Source organism: Salmo trutta, chromosome 20 (genome assembly GCF_901001165.1).
Source record: "Salmo trutta chromosome 20, fSalTru1.1, whole genome shotgun sequence".
NCBI lineage: Eukaryota > Metazoa > Chordata > Actinopteri > Salmoniformes > Salmonidae > Salmo > Salmo trutta.
The window spans coordinates 16,575,219-16,590,265 of NC_042976.1; the positions used below are offsets into that span (position 1 = coordinate 16,575,219).

A 15,047-nucleotide genomic window follows, 5' to 3' on the forward strand; every position below is an offset into this window, starting at 1 on the left:
AAGGCGTTGTCGTGCCCTCTTCACGACTTTCTTGGTGTGTTTTGACCATGATAGTTTGCTGGTGATGTGGACACCAAGGAACTTGAAACTCGACCCACTCCACTACAGCCCCGTCGATGTGAATGGGGGCGTGTTCGGCCTTCCAGTGTGCTTTTAGTCAGTACAAACACAGACAACACATAAGGGCTATGCCACCAAAAGTCACCAAGAGAATGAATTGATACCCTGTAAGAATATTCTATTTAGTAATACAACATGGTTAAATGCATTTTGAGCCTCTGTACTTCAGAATAAACTGTATAATGTATTGTAATGACCATAAATCAATCATTCCTATTCTGGTTTGTTTTTCAGTAGTGTAAACACAGTTAAGATTATGAAATAGTGCTATTGCCAAACCAATTATTATAGGCAACATAAAAACACTGGTTATAATCAGATAATTATCTTCCAGGAAACTGGATTATAGCCAGCTGTTATTGAGTTCAACTGTAGTTTACTGCACCTAATGTTTTGCTAATATGTATACCCCACACAATGGTGCAACATACCATGCCTTCTAAAAGAACGACAATGAATTACATTTATGTGAATGGCACTACAACAGTACAATACATGATTGTGCCAAAAGTATTGATTGACAGATTATTGATAGACTGCACAATCTGTAAATGTTTTCCCTCTATGAATGGCCAGGAGACATGAAAAAAATATTGCACAATTGTCACGTCCTGACCCTTGTAAGAGGTCATTTTCCATAGTAGAGTGGTCAGGGCGTGACAGGTGGGTGTTTTGGGTGGTTTTGGTTTTCTGTTTCTAAGTGGGGTTTTCTAGATTTCTATTTCTATGTTTTTGTTTCTATGTTTTGGCCAGGTATGGTTTCCAATCAGAGGCAGCTGTCTATCGTTGTCTCTGATTGGAAGCCATACTTAGGCAGCCTGTTTTTCATGTGTGGGTGTGGGTAGTTGTTTTCTGTTTTGTCAAGTGTCCTGACGGAACTGTTGTCGGTCGTTTTGTTGAAGTGTTTTTTTTTTCATTAAAGAAAAGAATGAGCACTATACACGCTGCACCTTGGTCTCCTTTAGACGACCCTTGTTACAACAATGTATTCCAAACAAATAGTTTGTGACAAGATTGGTTGTAGCCTTTCGTTAAATAATGTACCATATTATTCAGTTGAAGTCTCCCCCACCCTCCCTCTAAACAATTAGATTTGTGCGTTTTCATAATGATAGTCCATCTAGAAACCTCCCTTAACACAAATTATGTTACTATTTTTTCCCTTACATTAATTTGACTTTTTTTGTGATTGCTGTGCTGCTGTGTTTTGTGTTTTTTTCTAAATGTAAGTTGTTGTGAATTGGCCCCAGCCCCAGTCATCACTGCTTGAGGCTGATGTATGGGAATTTTATAGTACAGTAAGTGGTTTTGAATTTGAGGTATTAATACTCGCAAGTTTATTGAAGTGATAGCCTCCATTTCATTGCATTTTGATGACATTACTCTGCTCTCTCTCTCACAAATGTGCATATCTAAATTCTCTATGTGATTTACATTGGATTTGTGGTCAATGCACACGTCTCAGTTTTGGGTCACACTTTATTTGGATAGTGAAACTATGCTCCAACTAGTTAGTTATATAGTTATTATTAATCGTAGATGTTTGTTGATGTCCACTGGGAAGAAAAAAACAACATCTAAATGTATATTAATGTTGAGGAGACTCGAGACGACATATGGACCAAAAGGCTTGCAGCTAATCTGGTTGACATTTAAAGATACATTAACAGGGACAACATGAATGCCACTGCCTCTCAGAAAGAATACAGACTATTCCTGATGCAAAGCTTAATAGTACAATAACATAGAAATATTGCAAAATATGATATTTTCTGAGAAGTGAGCTAAAGTGAATCACTGGCCCACCCACACTCTAAGCGGTCTCCTGCCCTTAAACTAAGAGCACAGTGTGGGGGAAGAAGGGTTCATTCATAAAGAGACTAAACACAAAGAACAAGTAAACAAACACCAACTAATGAGACCTAGTTACCATCCAGGGGTTCTGCAGAGTGAGGACAGGGCAGGATACAACTCTTTACATTCACATGTTCTACCCAAACACACTAGTACCCAATTCACACTATAGGACCAAATCAAAAATAACTTATCCAAGCCAGCACAGGATGGTTCAGGTCAACCCCATGATGGTCTAGTTATTTCAATGGAAACCAGGCACTGGTGTAAAGCCTGTGTCAGGTATTCTCTAATGAGTGGAGAACAGAAGGAAATGATACTGATGTATTAACTGGAGCAGTGAGGCAATGTTCATGGGTGACCACGAAACCATGAAATGGAACCTCAGCTCTTATATGTCATCGGAACAATTTGCCTCCATTGTCCCAAGGGCAGGAAAATACAGAGCAGAATCTCCTTCCGACTTGAAGTAACATTTCAAATGTCAACGACCTGAAGGACACTGGGGGATAAAAGGTTATTTGAGAAGAGGGTAGTTTTAAGGTTGTTGAGGCTATTGAAGTTAGCGTGGTGAGTTCATTTTTAGGCCTACTCTTGGAGCCATATTCTCTTATGTGTTGTCGGAAGCTACATGGCTTTTTTTCCAAACCTAAAATACACCCACCATTGTTTTCCTAGATCTGTTCTTTGAACAAATGAACTGGCAATTATAGTACTCTTTCAGATGGACCTTATAAATCAGGGATGTCAAACTCATTTTTCCCCGGGGGCCACATTCGGTCTTCAACGAGGGCTGGACGGCCGCACTGAAAATGTAATATACTTACTCACCGACAAAATTGTCCTCTATTTAATGTTTTTGGAATTTTCAATTCTCCCTGTCTGTCTAGCTTACATTTTGGTGATTATTAGCAAGCTGGACACAGTCAAGGAACTGTATGAATGTAGGTCCATTATCATGAGGAGAGTAGAGGAGAGGAGAAGTGGAGAGGAGAAGAGGAGGCTGATTATGTGGCCAGGGTAAGGTGACTAGGTTTGGAATTCAGCCATGACACTGGGGTTGTCACTCCTACTCTCACTACCATGGGAGGTTTAATTATAACCACTCAGTGTCAGGACCTTGGTTTACTGTCCAATCCACAAGATTGAACCCTTTGTAGGGCAGTTTCCCTGATCACTTCCCTGAGGCATTGGTGTCTGCTTTGACCAAAGGGATGATTGCCCCTTACTGCCCTCACTAAGCAGCAACACCGCTGGTCTCCCTTCCACGGCTGTACCAGGCCCAACTCTGCTTAATCCTCAAACAATAGCTTGCAAGAGAGTGTGGTGGTATGTCTTACATTGGCATGACTGGGTCAGTCTCAAGTTAGGATTTGGTTCTTAGCGTCTACAGGTCTAACTATGTTTTTTTTATTTGTTTTTGTTTGCAAAGTCAGAAGCAGAATACACATTATGGGCTAAGGAGAGCTAGCGATGTGTGACCTTAATCATCAACATGGTTGGAAAAGGAATCCATTGGCACACATGCAATCACAAGGCATGAGCGTTACAAATCTAGAACAGAAGAGTTCGATGAGCATCCCTACTGATTGATTTTCTATAATTTTCTTCCAAGAATTCATCATTCCACATACACCGGTGGTGGAGCTCTGATTTAAAATGATAATTATAATGAACATAGCTTATGAAATTTTAGCCAGAAGGCTTTTCATTGCACATTAAATAGATGGATTAGCTAGCCCAGTCCCAGCTGATTTCTCACTATTCTCTCCTCCAAAGAGTGTAAATATCACCATGGTTTTTAATTTAAAATACTATGTGGATAGGGATAACGGAGATTGAAGATTTACTTTGGCAGTAAGTGGACTCACACCAGAAAATGACATTGCATATATTATTTTAAGTTAATGGAAAGGACAAAAACAAAAAAAAGCTGATTTCCATCGCATTAAATAGAGTGGACCCACTTATCTCCTTGTAAGCTCATTGTTCATATGAAAACATTTGATATCCTCAGCCCCTTGGGCAGCAATAGTCTCTCTCTCACCCCACCCTCTGTAATTGAGAATGATATTAACAGTTTTTTCTTCACAGCAACATTAGATGGGATATATGACCCTTGATGGCTTTGGAACCTGGGTGAGCCCTCATTTCCTGTGTTCTATCACTCACCCACCCACCTGCACGCAACCAATTGTGCTATTTTGTGTGTTTTTTTGCATTGTTTGTAACTTATTTTGTACATAATGTTTCTGCCACCATCTCTTATGACCAAAAAGAGCTTCTGAACATCAGAAAAGCGACTACTCACCTCGAACTGGACGAAGATTTTATATTTAATGAGTCGGAAACAAAAAATGTACTGTTGCTACCAGACCAGGCCCAAATCCCCGTAATTCGCATGAAGAGGAGATGGCGATACAGGATCGCGGGCCTTGTGAGAAGTCACCGGCGAGTGGGTAACCCACCTCTACCATCCGTCCTATTGGCCAACCTGCAATCACTGGACAATAAACTGGATGAGCTCCGTTCGAGACTATCCTACCAACAGGATAATAAAACTGTAATATCTTATGTTTCACCAAGTCGTGGCTGAACGACGACATGGATAATCTACAGTTGGCTGGGTTTTCCGTGCATTGGCAAGACAGAACAGCTACGTCCAGTAAGACGAGGACTGGTAGTGTGTGTCTATTTGTGAATAACAGCTGGTGCGCAAAATCTCATTTTAAGGAAGTCTCAAGGTTTTGCTCGCCTGACGTAGAGTACCTTATGATAAGCTGTAGACCACACTATTTACCAAGAGAGTTTTCATCTATATTTTTCGTAGCTGTCTATTTACCACCACAAACCGATGCTGGCACTACAACCGCACTCAACGAGCTGTATAAGGCCATATGAAAACAAGAGGCGGTGCTCCTAGTGGCCAGAGACTTAATGCAGGAAAACATACATCCGTTTTACCTAATTTCGACCGGCATGTAACACCTGCAACCAGAGAAAAATAAAACTCTAGACCACATTTACTCCACACACAGAGTTGCGTAAAAAGCTTTCCCTTGCCCTCTATTTGGCAAATCTGACAATAATTCGATCCCCCTGATTCCTGCTTACAAGCAAAAACTAAAGCAGGAAGTACCAGTGACTCGGTCAATACGGAAGCGGTCAGATAACCCAGATGCTAAGCTACTGGACTGTTTTGCTAGCAAAGACTGGAATATGTTCCAGGATTCATCCGATGACATTGAGGAGTATACCACATCAGTCAACGGATTCATCAATATGTGCATTGATGACGTTGTCCCCACAGTGACCATACGTACATACCCCAACCAGAAGCCATGCACTACAGGCAACATCCGCACTGAGCTAAAAGGTAGAGCTGCCGCTTTCAAGGGGCGGGACTCTAACCTGAACACTTATACAGAATCCTGCTATGCCCTCCAAAGAACCATCAAAGGCAGATCCTACTACACCAGCTCTCACGCTGGTCAGATGTGGCAGGACTTGCAAGCTATTACAGACTACTAAGGGAAGCCCAGCTGTGAGCTGACCATTGACACGAGCCTACCAGACGAGCAAAATTACTTCTATGCACGTTTCAAGCAGACAACCATAGTCCGTGAATCCAAGAACGACAAGATAACCTGCGTAAATGACTACCAACTCGTAGCACTCACATCTGTAGCCATGAAGTGCTTTGAAAGGCTGGTCATGGCTCACATCAACACCATCATCCCGGAAACTCTAGACCCACTCCAATTCGCATACCGTCCCAACAGATCCACAGATGATGCAATCTATATTGCAATCCACATTTCCCTTTCCCACCTGGACAAAAGGAACACCTACGTGAGAATGCTGTTCATTGGCTACAGCTCAGTGTTCAACACCATAGTGCCCTCAAAGCTCATCACTAAGCTAAGGACCCTGGGAATAAACACCTCCTTCTGCAACTGGTTCCTGGACTTCCTGATGTGCCGCCCCCACGTGGTAAGGGTAGGCATCAACACATCTGTCACGCTGCTCCTCAACACAGGGGACCCTCAGGGGTGCGTGCTTAGTCCCCTCCTGTACTCCCTGTTCACCCACAACTGTGAGGCGAAGCACGACTCCTACACCATCATTAAGTTTGCAGACGACACAACGGTGGTAAGCCTGATCCCCGACATCGATGAGACAGCCTATAGGGAGGCGGACAGAGACCTGACAGTGTGGTGCCAGGACAACAACCTCTCCCTCAACGTGATCAAGACAAGTGAGATGATTGTGGACTACAGGAAAAGGAGGGCCGAGCACGCCCTCATTCACATCGACAGGGCTGTAGTGGAGCAGGTCGAGAGCTTCAAGTTCCTTGGTGTCCACATCCCTAAAAAACTATCATGGTCCAAACACACCAAGACAGTCGTAAAGAGGGCACGACAACGCCTATTCCCCCTCAGGAGACTGAAAAGATTTGGCATGGGTCATCAGATCCTCAAAATGTTCTACACCTGCACCATCTAGAGCATCCTGACTGGTTGCATTACGGCCTGGTAAGGCAACTGCTCGGCATCCAACTAACCTGTACCCCTGCACATTGACTCGGTACCAGTACCCCCTGTATATAGACTTGTTATTATTATACATTTATGGTGTTACTTTTATATTGTTATTATTTAGTAAATATATTCTTAACTTTTATTTTTCTTAAAACTGCATTGTTATTTAAGGGCTTGTAAGTAAGCATTTCACCTGTTGTATGACAAATAACATCTGATTTCATTTGATTAGAAAGGTGTTAATAAGTCAGTGCTATGCTACGAACAGTATGCCTATTGTTATGCAGAGGAACTGTTATTGATAAGGCTCATGTTTAACTACAGTTATCGCCCTGTAAATAAATAAACTCCGCTACAGCAGGCTACAAACATTCCTTTTCATGTAATTGATAGAAACATCTGTATTTTGTCCTTTGTGTTTTGACTAAAGTGACATTTAAGTTTGCATGGCTGTTTTATCTCTTGACATGATTCTTTTATTAATCAATTATTGTGAGGCTGGAGTTGTGCCACTCTCATCTACAGTAATTGGAGAGACTTAAATATCACTACCTGGTTAACTAAGACATCAGTTACAGGAGCTACAGCTCCCTGCGTTTGGCATACATCTACCCATTGAAGACGTGTCATACTTAATTATCTAAAACTTTATCGGACCTGACTGTTTGATGTCTTGAAGTCTTAGTTTTGCAAACTTTTCCACAGACCCCACAGCACCATAATGAGCAGAATGTGGTTGGTAGTTTTGTGCTGGGCTATGTAGAATGATTGTCATCATCTCTCAGCTGTAGAAAGACCATCTGTGTATTCCTGCATGGTGGATCAGAACCACTGAATATTCAGTATTTCTCTCATTGCATTTGATCTACACACTCCTACACAGCAAATTATCCTGTGTTAAATCAACACTGAGAGTGTTAAATTAACACTGAAAGTGTGGACCCATGTAGACACTGGAAAGTGTTAAATTAACACACTGATTGATGTAAAGCCTTTTTCCCAGAGTGTTTTGCCTTTCATGTGAATTGCAGAGTGCCGTTTGTAAATTAATGACAGAGACATGGTTGTTGCATTCATCCATTTTCAGTCCTATGGACTTCACCAAGTGACATCCTGAGCGAATATGTTATCATTCAAAATGTATTATTTAAGGCAATCAAGGGCCTACATAACCATTAACTCTGCAATAGTTGAATTAACGTTCATGTAAAATGATGTAAAATAACACCAGTGTTGGCATTAATAACATGTTTAACCAACACCACACCCATTTCCAGCACGCTCGATTGAAGGTTGACTTAAATAATTGTTTATTCAATATCTCTGTTCTGGCATGTACATTGATTGATGACATACATTTTCTAAACTAATAAAATATGTTGCTTGGATTTTTTGTGCCCGTTACTGAAATTGTTGTTCCAGATTAGATGCTTTAGAAAGCTTAGTCTTTCCAACCCTGGCAGTCATTCTGAATGCAGATTGCGGGTGATTAAAAATGAACATCAAACCCTGCATGGATTTCAGTAGGAATTACACATCTCTTTGCAAGCCAGCATGATGTGACAGGTTGTTCATATTACCCAAGCATGTGTTAATTTAACCTTCAATTGGGTTTTTATTCACGTTCATGCTGTGTAGACCAAGCAGCTGGGTCTTTTTTAATGTGGATATCACATTTGGATTTGCATAGGTTTTTAAGGAACTCAGACACCTCTAGAAGCTTCATTAAAGCTACAAAAGTCTCTGTGTTTAACCAAAACATGAAGTAACAATTCAGCAGAACAGATGAACCGGAATTACATTTCTATGTCCAAACATTTTTTTTAAATGGTTTTCGCTTTGTCATTATGGGGTAATGTGTGTAGATTGATGAGGAGAATGTTTTATTTAATACATTTTACAATAAGATTGTAACGCAACAAAATGTGGAATATTCTCAGAAGGGACTGTATTTTATTAGGCCTTTAGTTATCCTCAATACTGTCGCCTAAAAATCTTGACTCATGGGCCACATCAGACCTGCAAATCACAATAAGATGGTTTGTGAAGTGACTGTCTCAGTAACGGGAGCAATAAATCCAACCCCTTACAGATTGGATTAGTTTAGAGATGTTTTTGTTATTTATATTTGTTTAGTATAAGATCAATTAATCAATCACTGAGCATGCAGAAACATAGATATTAAAACAAACTATTCTAACGTTCAACCTGCAACTAAGCATTCTGGGAAGAGTGATAATGAGGCCCCTCCCACGTCTTTTTCACTCAGAGATTTAACCGAAATTAACTCAACCAAGTCGAGTAACAACACCACACATTGTTAATTCCATTGTGATTGAAATAACACTTAATGTATTCATGTGGTGTCAATTTCAATCCCACTGGTGTTAACCACACTAGAATCAAGACTCAGATACAACACTCACAAACAACATGTTTTACCTTAACCCCGAGATTTTTGCCAAATTTGCTGGGTAACACATTACTTGATACCCAGCGTCATAACACATTATGACACGGTCATAACAATGTCATAACAGCTGACATAACGTTTCATAACCTGTTGTATTATGATCTTAACACTGCCATGACACATGACACATATATTTCAATCTGTTGTGACATATATTGTGTTATTTTATGGCTGTTATGACACCTACATAAAAGTGTAAAAACCCACATTGTCATGTCCTGACCAGTAAAGGGGTCATGTTGTTATTGTAGTTGGTCAGGACGTGGCAGGGGTGTGTTTGTTTTGTGTGTTTCGGGGTTTTGGTTTATGTTCCATGTATAGTCTATGTACCTTACAGGACTGTTTTTCGTCGTTCTTTTGTTCAGTGTTCATTTCTTTAATAAATCAAGATGATTCACATCCCCGCTGCAGTTTGGTCCGATCATTACGACGCTTATGACACAAAAAACCTACCACGGTAGTTATTTTATGGCTGGTTATGACACCTACATAAGAGAGTGTCAAAAGCCACATAACCTACCACACAATGCAAAACATTCCATTACACCATAGCCTATATGTCAACAGTATGTTTCTGTTATATAAATTGTTTTTTAAATGTACCATATTAAATCATTGTAATTTCACAGACATTGATATCAGACATGCACCTACTGTACCCCAATGCTCTGTTGCTGATGACTGGGATGAATGTAGGAGCAGATTTCAGGAGCAGGACAAGACACCCTCTTTTTGACTGATGACTGATATAATGGCATGTACATGATAGTCCTATCTGGCTTATATGATTATGATGGTCATAAAGCTTTTTGACAGTGTCATAAAGTGTATTTTCTTAGTCCAAGTAAAGTGACACAGGATGGGCATAATGCTTCTTGACAGTGTCATAAAGTGTATTTTCTTAGTCCAAGTAAAGTGACACAGGATGGGCATAATGCTTCTTGACAGTGTCATAAAGTGTATTTTCTTAGTCCAAGTAAGGGACACAAGATGGGTCATGATGCTTCATGACAGTGTCATACAGTGTATTTTCTACAAGTTCTTTAAAATATGATGGAAAAAACACAACTGTAAAGAATGAATTACAACAACAAAGCATTGAAGAAACAAACTTTCAAATGAAAGGAAACTTCTTCGTAGGAAAAAAACTATTTTGAATAAATGTGTGTGGGGAGGGGGTGTAGCTTATCAAACCCTACACCCCAACCCGAGCATGCCGTTCTGCCACCTCTGGTCTCTTGGCCCTCCCACCCCTATGGGATGCAGCTCCCGCTCAGCCCTGTCCAAGCTCTTCTCTGTCCTGACACCCCAATAGTGGAACCATTTTCCCCCTTAAGTTAGGACAGCAGAGTCCCTGCCCATCTTCCGAAAGAACCTGGAATCCTACCTCTTCAAAGAGCATCTTCCATAATCCCCCTCCTCATCTCTGACTTTGCTGATAACTATTTTATTGAGAAAAAGGTGTACTTACTATACCTGTGATATTTGGTTGTCCCATCAAGCTATCTTTAGATGAAATCACTAACTGTAAGTCACTCTGGATAAGATCGTCTGGTAAATGACAAAAACGTCAAATAAAAAAATGTGTCAATCCAGACATAAAATAACGCAATATATGTCACAGTATATGTCACAGGTGTAAATATATGGATCATGACAGTGTTATGACAAGTTGTCAGCTGTTATGACATATTTTGACATGGTTATGACTGTGTTATGGGTGTCAAGTAAAGTGTTACCATTTGCTGTTTGTATGGTATTCACTTTGAAAAGCATTTATTCAGGCTACTAGGGAATATTCTGTTAAAGAGTTGCACTTATTTCCCTTAAAATACACCTCTTTTCTAATGTTGGTTGAAGCGTTGGCTAGGCCAGCACCTCCCAAACTGTGGATCGCGGCAGGGGTCCAGTTGTGTCACAGGATGACATTGCCCCCCCAACATGTTTTTTGGGGAAATACATTTTCAATGTAGAAAAACACTTTCAGTGTTAACGTAAACGATTAAAACCATATAGAAATGAAATAGAAAACATAATGGACCTACATATTTTTCAATAATAGCCTATAGTCTTTCAGAATTTACAATGAACAAAATAAAAGCTAGACAATCAGGCCCCCATTGATTTTGTTATAATGTTTGAGCATAAGAACACAGGATTAGCCATGCCAAATTGCTTAACATTTTAGGAAATTGGCTTTAAAACTGCAAAATGTTATGTTAGCTCCATGGCAGGATGTGTGGAATTGCACATTTTACTCTCTACTGCCAAGATATATATATATATATATGTATATAAATATATATATATATAATTTTTGTAAACTTTTTTTTACTCGACTCGAAAGACAGCAGTTGGTGGGCCAATAAGTAAAAAAGTTTGGGAACCCCTGGTTTAGGCTACTGCTCTCCTAGTATACTGTATAGCCTACTCTATACGAGTATACTAGTATACTGTATAGCCTACTCTATACGAGAACAAAGATTACATCCTATTGTGTGCAATGTAGGCTTCATTCAGAAACGGATAGAGAAAATGTAACCTAAAAGATTGACTCTTAACACAGGTCTCAGAGGAAAAGTGTGAAAAGAGCCCAGTTGATTGGGCTGCCATTTTGCTCATGTATGAAATATGAACTATCAGAGTAGAGGTCACTTATATTTGACTTTCCCTAAATCTAGCATATCCTCGGGGCTGGGGCGATATGTCATAGTAATAAGAGACCTAAAAAGATCAAATTTCCATTAAATGTAATAAAGCAGACCTGAGAGGAGAGAAGAGGAGAGGAGAGACCATGGCATTGTTACAGGGAATCATTATGGTCTCACTTCTATTGCTCCCACAAATCTCACAAATGTTAAATCTCTTGGGAATGACAGACCCCTTTTGTAATAATAGCCACCTTAATTGTGGCATCATCCTGCCTTATGAAGTGTAATTGAAAGCTGTGAATAAGTAATCCCTCAGCGAGGACAGTTCAAGTGCTCTTGGTTTTATATGAGTTCCTACAGAGGTACATGGAGGAACACTGGGGATCAATAAGAGATCCTGTCACATGTAACAATAAATCTCCTTGTTAAAAGGCTATTGTTGCCGTTATGGTAATTGACACCATTGTATTTAGGTGTGATATAACACATTTACAGTGCTGGCTGTTTGGGGCAGATGTGTTTTATGTGCTGTCGTGGGTTGCTGCCACGCAGATGAGGGTCACCTATATGCCTCATGAATCCTTAAACAGCTGCTCTTTCGCTGTGCGTGTGTGCGTGCGTGTTGTGCTTGCGGTGTGTGCATGTGTGCGTGCGGATGCATGCGTGTGTGTGATTACATTGTTATAGGTTTTACTGTGTGGTTCAGGAGTATGGCTTTCCCATTGTAGCTCAATGAACATCTACCGTGTATAAAGAACAATACTGTCTAGTGTAAACAGAATTTGCATACTCAGGCATATGCCTCCTATATATTGCACTCTGATGTGCTGCTGTGAATGGTAATCTTGTTTCCGTAGTGGGGGAATAGTTATTTGGGAAGAGATTATAGAGTATGAAAAGAATATGTCTCAAAACAGTGGATACAAAGAATGGTCATAAAAATAAATGCTTATATGATTAATTAGGTATAGTGATAGTGTTCGCCATTCGCCTAAATAGCTACGTTTCAACCTCACATTCCGAGGATTTTGTAGTGAGCTGGTTTGGAACCATGGGTTTATTATCAAAGGCATATTAAAGCAACACCCTTGGCTGTTCCTCAGAATCTAACACCTATAATCAGGTGATGAACATAGACTTGTATCACACATCATATCATACACGGCTTGTGAGCTTGCTAACAGTGACTGTCTTCTCTGTTCCAGGTGCGGGGGATGTGGTGGAGAGATGTCCCCTGAATCACATACAGTGCATAGGGACCAGGAAGTGCATTCACTTCAACAAGCTCTGCAACGGAGCCATAGATTGTGAGGATGGCTTCGATGAAGGAGTTCACTGTAGAGGTAAGAGCTGGTTGTATCTCATTTACATCAATTAGCAGTCCATGGACCACAGTAACGGCACTGGTTTTAGTGTAGCATGTGGTAACATAGCCATTTTTAGACTGCAGTATGTCTTTTAGCAATATCAAGCTCTAGTCTTATTGCTATAATAGTGCAGAAGTCCAGTATCCTTTTCTAGCGTAGTATGGTTTCAATTTGGTACTGCAGCTGGTCTTTTATAATTTGCCCTCGGAGTGTGCCAAGGTCACTTCCTATTACCTAGGTATGTTGTCAGGAACAGAGCAGGTTATTGGCTGGTCAGTTGTATACAGGTTGTTGTTGCTCACAACATTCTAAAGCAGCATGTAACACCAATCTTCTATAGACACCTGGCTTACTGTGATACTGACAAAGCCCACCCAGCAGGCAGTACTGACTAGATGCCCGTTAGCTGCTGTCGGCTTTGCCAGTTCTGCCAATACTTTGACCTGGAAGACATACGAGTCACACTGTGTGTCGGTTCAAGGTGATGATCTTGGCTTTAGATTTGAATTGCTGAAAACAGTCTAAACGCCCCATCCCATTCGCTGTGATGCCACTGGACATTGCACTGGCTGTTCTGTTAAATTCAATGTTCTGCTCTGGTAGCATACCGTAATGTTGGCTCTGATGAATTGGCTTGGTGTGTTGGCTGAGAGAAAGACAGGCAAGGAATTGCATTAATATCGATCTCAAAGTGGTTGACATTGTAATAGAGCACTGCGTGTGTTTGTTTTTTAAAACCCTCTTAAAATGTATGATTTTGAATGAATATCAACTCCCAAAGTGATTTCATACTGTATTTGTTGAGTGTGCAGTTTAACTGCTGTATATAGCCTATAGACCGCTACAGGGCTGTCATTGGCCTTAATGCAATAGTGCAATCTAGCCATGTTCTGTCAACCAGAATGTACCTAATCCATTTGCTAAGAAGTTGTTTGAAGGCCTGTAAAGATTTTTTACAAACAAAAAATCGATGCAATCATTTTAACAGGCTCTTGTTTTAACAGTCATATTCATCCTCAAATTACTCATATCTGGCACCATGCAGGGAATGACTGTAGAATTGTATTTGCTTTCTAGCCTTTTAGTGATTCCAGAGGATGGAATATTACAAAAGCATCTAATTTAACTGGAGTGGCAGTGACCTTCTGTTAGGTCCAGCTCAGGTTGGGACACATATGTTCTATTCTACTATTATGCACATAGATAGCAGTGAGAGCAGAGCAGGCTCATTCGGAGGCAGCAGAACGAACAGAGGAGGAATTGAGGTCACTAAGAGAAGTTAGAGAGAACCAGCTGGGTCTATGACAAAACTTTTCCTGCTACCTCCTCTCCACTCCTGTTATGAATATACATGGCTAAATCCCAGGAGGGCATAATACCAAGGTGCCCATATGGAAAAGCACTAAACCCTTCTCTCTCACCTTCAGAAAATGTGTTTATTTTTAATCACATACTCCACTCTGGGCAGTGCATGGTGGAACTTCTTCTCAGGACCACAGGGCATGATCATATTTTTCAACTGAGCCACCTGGCTCTGTTTGCTTAGTACAGTCTGTAAAGTAGCCTGAGGTAACTTCCTTCCCTGAAGTCTACAGGTGCAGTGAAGAGAACATAGAGAAAACTGGCTACTGTACTAATATACAGTATACTGTACACATACTGTAACCACAATCACAACAGCAAACTACACATACAATTTCACTACTCAAGACCAAATGATAATGATAGTAGTGAAGAATAGTACTATTACTCCTACTACTACTAGCAGCCTGAAAATACTACTACTACTACCACTAGTCATACTAGCCTGCTGCTGCTACTACTACTACTAATACTAATACCACCCTGCTGCTACTACTACTACTACTACCACTACAGTACTACTAATACTACTACTATACAGGATTCTACCCTCCATAACATAACCTTCCCTCCAAATCAAACTCTAAACCTACAACCTGATTTTGGACAAAATTACCTGGAAGGATTCCTACTACCAAAGATTCTTATTTCCAAGGTCTATACAGCAAATTCTCTGGCC

At 40.4% G+C, this 15,047-nt stretch overlaps 1 protein-coding gene across 1 annotated transcript in view; it reads left to right on the top strand.

Moving 5' to 3' along the window:
- Positions 1-15,047, top strand: part of LOC115156297 (low-density lipoprotein receptor-related protein 1B-like) — a 575,728-nt gene that overhangs the window by 243,742 nt on the left and 316,939 nt on the right. Inside the window, exon 3 of the mRNA XM_029703749.1 lies at positions 12,845-12,982. Within this exon, the coding sequence (XP_029559609.1) occupies positions 12,845-12,982 (138 nt within the window). The remainder of the gene's footprint in view (positions 1-12,844; positions 12,983-15,047) is intronic.